At 38.7% G+C, this 14453-nt stretch overlaps 1 protein-coding gene across 1 annotated transcript; it reads right to left on the bottom strand.

The window, feature by feature from the left end:
• Positions 1 to 10223: 10223 nt before the first annotated feature.
• Positions 10224 to 11111, bottom strand: LOC129743174 (UPF0746 protein DDB_G0281095-like). The gene has a single exon (XM_055735147.1). It carries the CDS (start codon positions 11109 to 11111, stop codon positions 10224 to 10226), a length of 888 nt encoding a protein of 295 aa, XP_055591122.1.
• Between the last annotated feature and the right edge of the window lie 3342 nt (positions 11112 to 14453).

Here is a 14453-nt window from a genome sequence, read left to right on the forward strand (position 1 = left end):
TACTTCTCCCAGCGAATTCGGACGGCTAGGAGGGTTTGAACTGCTTTGAGAGCATTTAATGTGACTGTACCCTTCGGGAAATGAACCAGGAAAAGGCTGTTCGAGTACTGCTTCACTTGCTCGTCCTTCCTTTTGATCCTGTAGATTGCCGAAGGTGTCAGCTTGTATCGGTCCTTCAATTCCTGGCCAATCAGCTTAGCGTCGAAATTTGGCAGGCCCCGGATAACAACCTTGAACGGCTTGTCACCAGGAATATCCTGAGTGAAAAATTCAATTTTTGATTTTTTCAAAAATACTGTAACGCGATTGTAGTCCTCTCTGGAACGGGTGTGGACCTTGATGCCTATTCCACGCAGTTCATACTCGGCAGATATGCCGATCGAAGCAAAGTCGCTGATGAGCTTCTGCAGTGGTACGTTTTTAACTACCAATGCATGGGGGCAGTTTCATTTTCACCGGCGACCCGCCGATGTTGACGTTTTCCATAAAACCACCGAAGTCACCTACGTCGCTGGCGTTCGAGGCTGTCTCTGTATAGCCGACGCTTTTCGAGGCGCAATTACTAGCACCTACCGAGGGGCCACGTTTTGTCTTCTTGGTATTATCCATTGAAATGGGGTCAGTTTTCGTAGGGCTTCCTGCCTTCCTCTTTTTTCTCGCCATCGTTTCGACGACGCGAAAAATGCTCGCGATGGAACTCTCGCACAACACGGAAAACTAAAGAAAGAAACTTTACTGAGCGGGAGAGATACGTCCGAACGATACGATGGTTCAACACGGAATGATGAATGGCCATAAAGCACGAGTGCTGTTCTTTTTATAGGCAATAGTCCACGCGTTCCGCCTACAATCAAAGTAGTCCGTTTAGGCAATTATGTCATATTCTTTGTCCGTCAGTCAGTGATGCATATTTGAGATATCATGAACTGCTGGTTTTCTCTCTTTTTCTTGTCTCATCTGTATCCTACACTTCCTAATGAAAATTTAATGGATTTTTTTCCGATTTTTGTCCACGTGAGTTCTCATAGTACAACACAGAGCCATGTTTTGTTGATTTTTCTGTGTTTTCTCTGCTACTTTGATCATGAGGTTTGACAGGTCTGAGCGCTAGTGGCGACTCCACTCGGAAAAAAGGCTATTTCCAGCGATCCATTATGCTATTATTTTACAACAAATGCATTTTCTTAACTACCCATCATGGGATTTGAACCAAAAACTCCTAAGGACCGTATTTATGAATTTATGAATACAACTTCAAGCCTCTCTGTGAAAAAGATTATGAAGTGTTTTGACAGCTGTTCAGTGATCGCGTGTTATAAACAGAATGTCTCGAAAAAAGTTGTGTTTTGAATCCCGGCGCAGCAATGAAGGGACTTTCGGAAGAATAACGGAAAACGATTGTGACCAAATACTGTTCGAAGCCCGGTTTGACAATAAGAAAATTGGCGAAACAGGAAGGAGTCAGCATCTGTGCTGTTCAAAATGCTATTGCCCGATTTGGTATGCACAACACTTTCAGGGATCGACCTGGTCGTGGCCGAAAAGTTGGTGAATCCAAGCCGGCTTTGGACAAAAAGATTTGCCAGCAGTTTGTAAGAAAACGGAATATGTCAGTTCGGGATTGCGCAAGAAAGTGCGGGACATCAATCGGAATGGTGCAACGTGCCAAGGCACGTAGCTCGTTGAAGACCTACAAGAAGCAGAACTGTCCGAAACGCAACAAAATGCAGGCGAAATCCGTGAAAACTCAAGTTCAAAAGTTGTACGATGAGGTTTTGAGCAAGAAGAATCTGTGCATTATTATGGATGATGAAACATATGTGAAAATGGACTACAAAACTCTTCCAGGTGCACAATTCTACACTGTGCCTCAAGGAACAGATGTCCCAAACTCGGAGAAGTCAATTTTTTTGTAAAAAATTTGGCAAGAAGGTGCTGGTTTGGCAAGGAATTTGTCAATGTGGTATGAAGTCATCACCTTTTTTCACTTTCGTGAACATGAATGCCGAAATATATCGGACTGAATGTCTTCAAAAGCGTATTTTGCCACTCATTCAGAATCATAAAGGTCAGACACTATTTTGGCCAGATCTTGCATTATGCCACTACGCGCGTTCAATCTTGGAGTGGTATCGAGAGATGGAAGTCAATTTCGTAGCAAAAGCAATGAATCCTCCAAATTGCCCAGAGATCCGGCCTATCGAAAGGCATTGGGCCTTGATGAAAGGGAAACTGCGGAAGAAGGACCATGGAGCTGTTGACATCAATCAGTTCAAGAAGGACTGGATAAATGTAAGCAAAACCATCGATGCAACCGTTGTGCAGAACTTAATGCGAGGAATCAACGGAAAAGTGCGTGAACTGAGCAGATCCAAGGATAATTAGATGATCCTTGCTGTTATCCCATTCTTTGAAGTCTAATAAACATGTACAAACAACCAGAATTGAAAAATAAAAAAGCAATAAATAAATAGAAGACTTATAACGTGTATTCCCTGGTGACCGCAAACAATGACACCAACCGTGAGATCCGGAGGCGAATTATCAGCGGAAGTCGTGCCTACTATGGACTCCACAAGCAACTGCGGTCGAGAAGACTTAGCCCTCGCACGAAGTGTAACCTGTATATGACGCTTATTAGACCGGTTGTTCTCTACGGGAACGAGACATGGATATTGCTCGAGGAGGACCTGCGTACACTCGGAGTATTTGAGCGACGAGTGTTAAGAACCATCTTTGGCGGCGTACAGGAGAACGGAGTGTGGAGGCGAAGGATGAACCACGAACTCGCGCGACTCTACGGCGAACCCAGTATCCAGAAGGTGGTGAAGGCTGGCCGGATACGCTGGGCGGGACATGTTGCGAGAATGCCGGACGACTGTCCTGCAAAACAGGTGTTCGCTACGAATCCGGTAGGAACAAGACGAGCGGGGGCGCAACGAGCGAGGTGTTTAGACCAAGTGGAGCGTGATCTGGCAAACGTGGGGTGCCCGAGAAATTTGAGAACGGTTGCCATGGACCGAGTGAACTATAGGAATTATGTTCGTCAAGTTATGTCGTGAGACGGTATACTATGTAAATAAAAAAATAATAACGTGTATTCATTATTTTCGATACTGTCCCTACCGAAACCAAAGTTTCCCTACAAAATTTATCCATTTTCTTGCTGCCTCCAATATCCATCGTCAAACTCCATCCCTTCTTCCTTTCCTCACTTTCTTACCACGGCAGCAAAGGGAGTGTTTTTTTTTAAATTAAGTACACATTAAATACACTCAGAAAAATACTCTTAAGTATGCCAAAAGATTCTCTTATGAACTGTGTACCTACCACAATAAAATAAAGCTACATTTTCAACCGTTTTTAAATTGAAACAAAAATTCGGAAGGCCTCCCCAATTTCAGCTTTCTATCCGTAAACGTGTTTCAATTTAAGGTAAGCGCTTCCATTTGCCACGGAGATTGTCGAAATGAGAAAATTGGAAAACAAATATTCTTGGTCTTATCTCGTCTGGCTTAGGCTCTGTTCCTACTTTGAAAGGGGAAGGAAAATCGGAAGACCCTTCTCTAGTGGGAAAAAAAACTGAAAAATCTGTCTACCAGACTTGATATGCGATGCATTAAAAAAATGGAAAGGAGAAATTCTTTTGCTTCTTGGGCGAGACAAAAAAAAATCCGAACAAACGTGCCACAAGTCGAGGGATAATAACTCGATGTGGTGCTTCCATGAATGGAAAATTTGCCGTAAAAAAACTCGAACTGAACTCTTGAAAATTTTGGAAAGGGATTGAAAATTTTTCGGAATCACAGCTTAGGCAGCAGTGATGATTCTCCATTTCCAAATAAATTGGGAAGGGTCCAGCTAATGATAGATATAAATATTTTAAATTTTCCCGCTGCGTGTTGCTTTTTTCCCCTCTACTTTTCAGCAGATCGCAGGATGTTCGAGGAATTTTGGAGTTGAGGAGGATTTTTCGAGTTTGGGAAGAAATCAAATAAATACGATCCGACGAGGGGAGGATGTTAATTATATCGTCGATGTTAAGGGTTAATCTGTTTTGGCTTAGATTTTTCGAGAGCTGACTTTCCGACGTTGAAAATTTCAGGTGGAATGGTTTTCTATAATTATAAATCTATCACAAAAATCCTGAAGTCTGGATCTGAATTCTGAATCTGAATTCTGAATCTGAATTCTGAATCTGAATTCTGAATCTGAATTCTGAATCTGAATTCTGAATCTGAATTCTGAATCTGAATTCTGAATCTGAATTCTGAATCTGAATTCTGAATCTGAATTCTGAATCTGAATTCTGAATCTGAATTCTGAATCTGAATTCTGAATCTGAATTCTGAATCTGAATTCTGAATCTGAATTCTGAATCTGAATTCTGAATCTGAATTCTGAATCTGAATTCTGAATCTGAATTCTGAATCTGAATTCTGAATCTGAATTCTGAATCTGAATTCTGAATCTGAATTCTGAATCTGAATTCTGAATCTGAATTCTGAATCTGAATTCTGAATCTGAATTCTGAATCTGAATTCTGAATCTGAATTCTGAATCTGAATTCTGAATCTGAATTCTGAATCTGAATTCTGAATCTGAATTCTGAATCTGAATTCTGAATCTGAATTCTGAATCTGAATTCTGAATCTGAATTCTGAATCTGAATTCTGAATCTGAATTCTGAATCTGAATTCTGAATCTGAATTCTGAATCTGAATTCTGAATCTGAATTCTGAATCTGAATTCTGAATCTGAATTCTGAATCTGAATTCTGAATCTGAATTCTGAATCTGAATTCTGAATCTGAATTCTGAATCTGAATTCTGAATCTGAATTCTGAATCTGAATTCTGAATCTGAATTCTGAATCTGAATTCTGAATCTGAATTCTGAATCTGAATTCTGAATCTGAATTCTGAATCTGAATTCTGAATCTGAATTCTGAATCTGAATTCTGAATCTGAATTCTGAATCTGAATTCTGAATCTGAATTCTGAATCTGAATTCTGAATCTGAATTCTGAATCTGAATTCTGAATCTGAATTCTGAATCTGAATTCTGAATCTGAATTCTGAATCTGAATTCTGAATATGAATTCTGAATCTGAATTCTGAATCTGAATTCTGAATCTGGATTCTGAATCTGAATTCTGAATCTGAATTCTGAATCTGAATTCTGAATCTGAATTCTGAATCTGAATTCTGAATCTGAATTCTGAATCTGAATTCTGAATCTGAATTCTGAATCTGAATTCTGAATCTGAATTCTGAATCTGAATTCTGAATCTGAATTCTGAATCTGAATTCTGAATCTGAATTCTGAATCTGAATTCTGAATCTGAATTCTGAATCTGAATTCTGAATCTGAATTCTGAATCTGAATTCTGTAAATTTATTTTTCGGCATATCGGTGAAAACGGTTTTTCACCGATATGCCGAAAAATAAATTTACAAAATTAATTAACGGTGGTTAACTTATCTTAAGAATCTGAATTCTGAATCTGAATTCTAAATCTGAATTCTGAATCTGAATTCTGAATCTGAATTCTGAATCTGAATTCTGAATCTGAATTCTGAATCTGAATTCTGAATCTGAATTCTGAATCTGAATTCTGAATCTGAATTCTGAATCTGAATTCTGAATCTGAATTCTGAATCTGAATTCTGAATCTGAATTCTGAATCTGAATTCTGAATCTGAATTCTGATTCTGAATTCTGAATCTGAATTCTGAATCTGAATTCTGAATCTGAATTCTAAATCTGAATTCTGAATCTGAATTCTGAATCTGAATTCTGAATCTGAATTCTGAATCTGAATTCTGAATCTGAATTCTGAATTCTTAATCTGAATTCTGAATCTGAATTCTGAATCTGAATTCTGAATCTGAATTCTGAATCGGAATTCTGAATCTGAATTCTGAATCTGAATTCTGAATCTGAATTCTTTTTTTTTTTTTTTTTTTTTTTTTTTTTTTTTTTTTTTTTTTTTTTTTTTTTTTTTTTTTTTTTTTTTTTTTTTTTTTACGCTTTATTTATTGAGGGATTAACCTTCAGTTTTCACCCTCAGTATTAATATATAAATACTGGACGTTACAGAGTTTCTTAAATTTGGTCGTACAATGCACTTTGCTTAAGGAATTTTATCACTATTTTTTCACTTTGTTTGTTGTTTTTCAACATATTCACTAGTCCTCCTCCGGCGTCGGGAAAAATATTAGCTCTTTGCATGTCGTACTTCCTGCAGTCCATCAATAAGTGTTTAACTGTGATTGAAACACCACATGTTACACACGTTGGGGCTTCAGTTCGTTCCAATATGTGTTTATGGGTTATCTTGCTGTGTCCAGTCCTTAACCTTGTAAGAATTTTCTGGTCCTTCTTCAGCGCCGTGTCTATCCATTTCGATGTTGATGATTTGATTTCTCTTAGTGTTGTTTCCTGTTCGTTTTTCCAATTTCGTTCATGTGCCATCCACAGTTGATGTTTAACCCATTTAAGTGCGTCCGCCTTGGGTGTTTTTCTGGATATCCTTTCTCCTTCTCTGCCCAAATTTGCCAATTTGTCTGCTTTTTCGTTGCCAAGAATGCCAACGTGACTAGGTATCCAGACCAATGTCACGTTTCCTTTGTTTCTATGTTTTTGAATATCTTGGATAATCGGATGTTTTATCCCAGATTCTAAGGCTTCTAGTACACTAGCTGAATCAGAATATATTATCGTTGGAATACTCGCTTTTTCTACAGCTAGCGCAATCGCTGTTGCTTCAGCCGAGAATATTGAAAAAGTGTCAGGTAGCCTGTTAGAAACATTGTTTTTGGTTGGACTAAATACGCCAAAACCGACTTTTCCATTTGAAAGAGATCCATCTGTGAAGGCTTCTCTTTTGTGGGGGTACACTGTATTTTTTAAGTTTGAAAATAAAGCAATTGCTGCTGCCTTGTTTCCACCCGTTTTATATTGCCTTTTGATAGTCCAATCTATTATAATAGGATTTTCAAACCAGTCCCTGGTTACTTCGGAGCGAAGTTTTGCTATAGGAGGTAAACGGCAATTTGATGTTCCTTCCAGTAAGTTGTTGGCTCTATTTAAAATAAAATTTTCACTATGCTGTGCTCTTTCAGCAATCCATGCAGCTTTCCTTGCCCAATTTTCAGCAACAAGGAATTCGAAAGGAAGTACTCCGTTTTCCACGTAGAGCGCTTTTACTGGCGTTGTATAAAATGCACCGGATACAGTTCGCAACATGTTGTGGTATATTGTTTTCAGGGTGAGTATTTCGTGTGGTTCAAAAATTTCCAAACCGTAAAACAGCTTGGATATCACAGTTGCATAACCAATTTTCATAAGTGTTTCTCTACTTCCGAGGCTACTGAGAGTTTTTAAAAACCTTATCCTAATTTCACAGTCTTTTTTTTAAACTTTCAAGTGGGCGCTGGCATTTCCTTTTTGGTTTAAGTTAATTCCCAAGATCCGTGCATTTCTTTTTCGCTGAATTTCTGTTCCGTTTATCGATAGATTTCTCATTCTAAAGAAATGGTGGCGACCTTTCGTGTTTGAGCATGTGTGTAGGAGGGAGCTTTTTTCTGCATTTATCGTGAAGCCATTTTTGTCGGTCCATTTGATTATAGTATCTATACCTTTTTGTAGTTTTTTTCGACAAATTGCAGCGAACTTACTTCCACATATAAGCAGTATATCATCAGCATAAATTAACACCATGATGCCTTTTGGAATTACTTTGAAAACTTCGTTAATGACCAGTATAAAGAGAGTTGGTGAGATCACTGAACCTTGTGGTACTCCTGTTTCTTGTGGCCGCACGGAGGAAAGTGATCCGTCAACAACCACTCGAAACGTTCGGTTGCATAAAAATTTTGTAACCATTTGATAGGTTCTATTTCCCACTTTATATTTTTCCAAAGCTTGTAAAATGCCTGGACGCCATGTGCGATCAAACGCTTTCGATAGATCTAAGGAAACAATTTCCGAATGCTGTCTCTCTTGACGATGTTCTGTCAATATGTCTTTTAATTGACTCAAATAGCTCGTGGTACCTCTACCACTTCGAAATGCGTGTTGATTTTTGTGAAGGATTTTGTTTTTCTCTAAATAGTGCTGTAATCTTTGGTTTATCATTCTCTCATAAATTTTTGCCATGCATGAAGTTAGAGAAATTGGTCTAAAACCTTTGGTATCTCCGGGTTTGGGTATTGGGATTATTCTACTTTCGCACCAATCGGATGGATAGTCTCCGTTTCGCCACAGATCGTTAAATAGATTAAGTACAATCTTTTTTGCAATAGGTGCCATGTTAGTTATCATGCTATACGTGATTTCATCTGGTCCTGCAGCCTTACTTTTACATTTACCTAACGCTACATTCAATTCAATGGCTGAGAAATCTGAATCCATTATTTCGTTGGTAGCGATGAAAGGGGGAGGTGAAAATGTATTTCTTCTTAGAGTTTCTGGATAGTTGTTCAAAGAGAAGCTTTCTTGGAATGTATCGGCTAAGTGGTTAGCAATTTCGTGAGTATCTTCCGTGAGATTTCCGTTGATAGTCATTCTCATTTTATTGTAAGTCTTTTTACCGGTAATTTTTTCAAACCTTTTCCAAATAACAGAAGCTGGTGTGTGGGCATTGAAAGAACTGGCAAATTCCTTCCAAGATTTCTTTTTTCCTTTAACAATTGCTGTTTTTGCCTCCGCTCTAGCTTTCCTGAATTTTTCGTTTTTATCATTCCAACTGTTATCCGTTTTAAGAGTTTTTAGTAGAATTTTCCATGCCTCTTTTCGTTTTTGGATAAGTTGGCTGATTTCTACAGTCCACCAGGAAGCGTATTTTGGAGAGGTATTTCCTGTCGTTCGAGGTATGGCACGTTTAGCAGTTTCGAAAATAGCTTGAGTGATATTTTTTACGTTAAGATGCGAGACGGAGAGGAGTTCATCGCCTATTTCAAGATGATTTTTCTCCCAATCGGCTTCTTTGATTTTCCATTTTTCTACGACAGGTAGTTCAGGGCAAATACTGTCAAGAGTAACCGAAATTGGAACATGATCACTGTTTACTGGATCGGTATAGGTTGACCATTTCAACCTTTTAAGGATCGATGTAGAAGCAAAGGTAACATCAATTGAGGTGTCTTGACAGTCCCGAGTTGGACTAAATCTTGTTTTTGAGCCATCATTTAGTGGAACCATTTCGTGATCAGCTGCCCATGTCGAAATTTTGTCACCCATATTGTTAGTGCAAGTGTCCCACGTGAAATGACGCCCATTGAAATCTCCACCAACAAGAAAGGGGGGATTAAGGTTTTCCATCAATGCTCTAAGCGATCTGTCTGCTGTGTTATGATAGCATATGCATATATGCATATCAATGTTACTTTTATCGGGGAAAGTAACTTGACTGCCACCGCAGGAATAATGGAATCTATTTCGAGAACTTCATGAGGTGCTTGTTTCAAAATACACAAGACCGCATGTCCTTTTTTGGAGTTGGGACAAAATTTGGATGTATAAATAGTGTAGTTATTTTCCAAAAGGGAGTTGTAAGAGTCAGTCAGGGTTTCTTGAAACATTATACTTATCGGTAGGTGGTCCCACAGCAGTTTCGTTAGTTCCGCTTCATTTCTCCAGAAGCCTCTGATGTTCCATTGGAAAATCAGATGTTGACCTCGAGACCTAGCAGGTCGAGATGTGTAGACCGGTTGAGCAGGCGGAGATAAAAGTAGTGTTTGGTTCATTGCTGGTGTGGTTCGAGCGGGTCCTCTGCTTGTGCCTTCACCAGGGTCGCATAGTGTCGCATGGTTATTTGATGATCTGTGAAGGTGGATCGAGTTTGAAACTGTTCTGTGGGGGTTGGTTAAGGAACTTACCCGCAAATGTCCCGGGTGCCCCCGTACGGCACACTCCCGACGAACATCTGGCGTCCCAGGATCATGCCAGGCAGCCGACGGGGGGCGAAGGCTTTGGGACAAAGTTGCACACATCTGGGCTATGGGAGGAGGTTCACCTTCGACGGGTATGAGGATTGCGTCCCGGAGGGATCCCCTGCCATCCCACATATTACCCGGGATCCGTACTACACTTTCGGAGATCCCGTGCCACAGATGGCCTGGAAGCTCCTTAAGTTTTTGATGCCTGTTTGTATTTTTAGTGTTGGTAGCTAGTTGGGTGGTTGAGGTGAATGTTGTTGATTCAATTCCTGTACTCAGTTTACTTGCGAAAAAACTGATCCTTAGATTGGGATCCTTGTTGTTCCTCTCGTTGCTCTCCTTGTTCCATTCCATCATCCGAATCTTCTAGAGTTTCTTCTTCCTCTTCCTCTTCTTCCTCTTCTTGTTTTGCGTTTTTATTTTTCTTTTTGTTTGCTAGCGGAGATTGTGGTCCTCGCTTTCCTGGTTTCTCAGAATTTTTCGATTGCGATTGATTGGTTTTGGTTGTTTGTCTTGTAGACATTGGAGGTGGCAGGGTAACTGTAGGTTTTTTTGGAACTGATTTTGGTGCTTGAAATCCTAATTTAGGCTGTTGCTCTTGTTTTTGTTGTTTTTGAAGCTGTTGTTGAAGTGCTTTGTGAAAATTTTCTTGCTGTTGATTTGAAACTGGTGTTGTCGTACCGGATCGGCTTGTGGGAGTAGTAGCTTGACTGCGCTCCTTAGTTGGAGTCATAGCTGGCGAAATATTGTGTTCTCGTAAATAATTTTTCACTCTTTCTTTATACATAGAGAATTCCGTTTCTATCTTAGCATATTTTTCGTTTTCTTTCATTAGGATGTTCACTTTTTCCGTAAGATTTTTCAAGCTGGCAACCAGCGTTTCAATAAGCTTATCTTTTTGAACATTGTCCGCGTCGGCAACCGACGCATATGTGGGTCTAGCGTTTGGCAAGCTAACCCTCTTCCGAGCTTCCGCCCAGGAGATGGACTCATCCGTTTTAACACGAATAACCGCTTCCTCATGGCGATAAAGAGGACATTTCCTCCCCGCCGCGGAATGTTCATTATTTTCCTCGGGGCAGTGTGGGCAACAGAATTTTTCTTTGCATGCGTTGTCTGTATTAGAATGACTTCCAGAGCATCTGGTGCAACGGGTTTTCCTTGACATCTTTTTTTAGTGTGTCTGTATTCTAGACAATTTCTACAAATCATAGGACTTTCATAGTACGTACGTACAGCGATTTTCATCCACCCAAAATATATTTCTTTGGGTAAACGTGTGCTGCCAAAAGTTAATACCATTAGAGGTGTATTTACTGGTTGTTTTTCAATAAATTTTGTAATTTTTCGCACAGCGATTACACCTTGATCTTTAAGTTGTTCTAAGATGTCATTCTCAGCGATATTAGTAGATTCCGGTTGATAAACCAGTCCTAAGGTTTTATTCAAACCAGGATGTTCAACAATGTCTACAGTTGTGTTTATGTCTAGTTCTTTGATATTCTTGAGCTCTTCTGCCAATTTAGGGTTGAAGGTGCTAAGTGTGTAACTTAAGCCCCTGCTATCTATCGCCATCTGTATTTCTGTTTTCAAGGATTTTCCTAATTTAGCTTCAATTAACGATGAAAACCAAAAAGGGTTGTTGGGAAGAGGGTTTGGGTTTTCTCCAGATCGTTTCACCATCAAAAAAATTTTGCGCCCATCAAACGTCGACGAGCGCATATATGGGGGGATGGGGGATGAATCCACATGTGTTGTGGAACCCCCACCCCCGGGGGGTGCGCCAACCATGGCGCTCTTCTGCTAGTTCTTCTTACTTTTACTTCTTTGTATGTTTTCACTCCCAAGATCCACAATTTAAAAATAGGGGGGGGGGGGGGGGAGGAGGGTACTAGTAACTAGTACGTTTTATATGTTTCACTACCAGGGTACCAAATTTCTCAAGAGGTGTGTCAAATTGCGCAGCAGCTCAAATCGGTTTACCCAGGATTTCACTCATATGCCACGCAACTCGTAGCTACCCGGATCCCAGAATAGCAGCAGAGGTAAATTAGATTGCTCTAATCCCAACCCAAACTTCAAAACACGTGCTTTCAATTGCTTCTTCCCTCTATTCTTTCTCCGCAACGCGCAACCGGAGCGCCACTCGACGCACTCGCGCTCTTCCTCTCTTTCCACAGCAAGAGTTCTAGTAAGCTTTTTATAGCATGAGCGAGCTTTCGCTGAGGGCTTTTTATATTGCTTACTCTCTTTTTTCGAAGGAACTCTGTTCCGTTTGTTGTACGTTGTACCCGTAAACACTAGCGCGCGCAAAACTACTTCGAATTTTGAGCCCTTCACATAGGCTGCCCGATATACGGGACTTCACGCACACTGTTTGTGCTTCGTATCTTTTGGGGACTATCTATAAGCTCTTCACCCTACTGAGGGGAATTATCGAAAAATATCACTCAAAATAACCACTCCGCACTCACGTCACTGTGTTAACTTTAATCAGAAAAGATTTTCCTGATGCTTATGCCTAAGCTCAACGATGAATTTAACCCGTTTATTACTTCCGACATGCGATTTTAGGAAACTTTCTTTGCCGAACGATTCGAAACATCTGATTCTGAAATCTGAATCTGAATTCTGAATCTGAATTCTGAATCTGAATTCTGAATCTGAATTCTGAATCTGAATTCTGAATCTGAATTCTGAATCTGAATTCTGAATCTGAATTCTGAATCTGAATTCTGAATCTGAATTCTGAATCTGAATTCTGAATCTGAATTTTGAATCTGAATTCTGAATCTGAATTCTGAATCTGAATTCTGAATCTGAATTCTGAATCTGAATTCTGAATCTGAATTCTGAATCTGAATTCTGAATCTGAATTCTGAATCTGAATTCTGAATCTGAATTCTAAATCTGAATTCTGAATCTGAATTCTGAATCTGAATTCTGAATCTGAATTCTGAATCTGAATTCTGAATCTGAATTCTGAATCTGAATTCTGAATCTGAATTCTGAATCTGAATTCTGAATCTGAATTCTGAATCTGAATTCTGAATCTGAATTCTGAATATGAATTCTGAATCTGAATTCTGAATCTGAATTCTGAATCTGAATTCTGAATCTGAATTCTGAATCTGAATTCTGAATCTGAATTCTGAATCTGAATTCTGAATCTGAATTCTGAATCTGAATTCTGAATCTGAATTCTGAATCTGAATTCTGAATCTGAATTCTGAATCTGAATTCTGAATCTGAATTCTGAATCTGAATTCTGAATCTGAATTCTGAATCTGAATTCTGAATCTGAATTCTGAATCTGAATTCTGAATCTGAATTCTGAATCTGAATTCTGAATCTGAATTCTGAATCTGAATTCTGAATCTGAATTCTGAATCTGAATTCTGAATCTGAATTCTGAATCTGAATTCTGAATCTGAATTCTGAATCTGAATTCTGAATCTGAATTCTGAATCTGAATTCTGAATCTGAATTCTGAATCTGAATTCTGAATCTGAATTTTGAATCTGAATTCTGAATCTGAATTCTGAATCTGAATTCTGAATCTGAATTCTGAATCTGAATTCTGAATCTGAATTCTGAATCTGAATTCTGAATCTGAATTCTGAATCTGAATTCTGTAAATTTATTTTTCGGCATATCGGTGAAAACGGTTTTTCACCGATATGCCGAAAAATAAATTTACAAAATTAATTAACGGTGGTTAACTTATCTTAAGAATCTGAATTCTGAATCTGAATTCTAAATCTGAATTCTGAATCTGAATTCTGAATCTGAATTCTGAATCTGAATTCTGAATCTGAATTCTGAATCTGAATTCTGAATCTGAATTCTGAATCTGAATTCTGAATCTGAATTCTGAATCTGAATTCTGAATCTGAATTCTGAATCTGAATTCTGAATCTGAATTCTGAATCTGAATTCTGAATCTGAATTCTGAATCTGAATTCTGAATCTGAATTCTGAATCTGAATTCTGAATCTGAATTCTGAATCTGAATTCTGAATCTGAATTCTAAATCTGAATTCTGAATCTGAATTCTGAATCTGAATTCTGAATCTGAATTCTGAATCTGAATTCTGAATCTGAATTCTGAATTCTTAATCTGAATTCTGAATCTGAATTCTGAATCTGAATTCTGAATCTGAATTCTGAATCTGAATTCTGAATCTGAATTCTGAATCGGAATTCTGAATCTGAATTCTGAATCTGAATTCTGAATCTGAATTCTGAATCTGAATTCTGAATCTGAATTCTGAATCTGAATTCTGAATCTGAATTCTGAATCTGAATTCTGAATCTGAATTTTTAAATTGAATTGTTGTCTTCATTTGCGCTATCGCTTTTTGTTATCTTCGAAAAGGGTGTTTTAACCCATTTATCAATTGTTCGAATGTGTTCGAATGCGTATTAATTTTTGCAAATACTTTTTTCAACTTCGCTTGGTCAAAAGTGTCGAAATGTTGTGTCCCCGGATAGTTGCTGAACACCTCCG

Source organism: Uranotaenia lowii, chromosome 2 (genome assembly GCF_029784155.1).
Source record: "Uranotaenia lowii strain MFRU-FL chromosome 2, ASM2978415v1, whole genome shotgun sequence".
Classification (NCBI taxonomy): Eukaryota; Metazoa; Arthropoda; class Insecta; order Diptera; family Culicidae; genus Uranotaenia; species Uranotaenia lowii.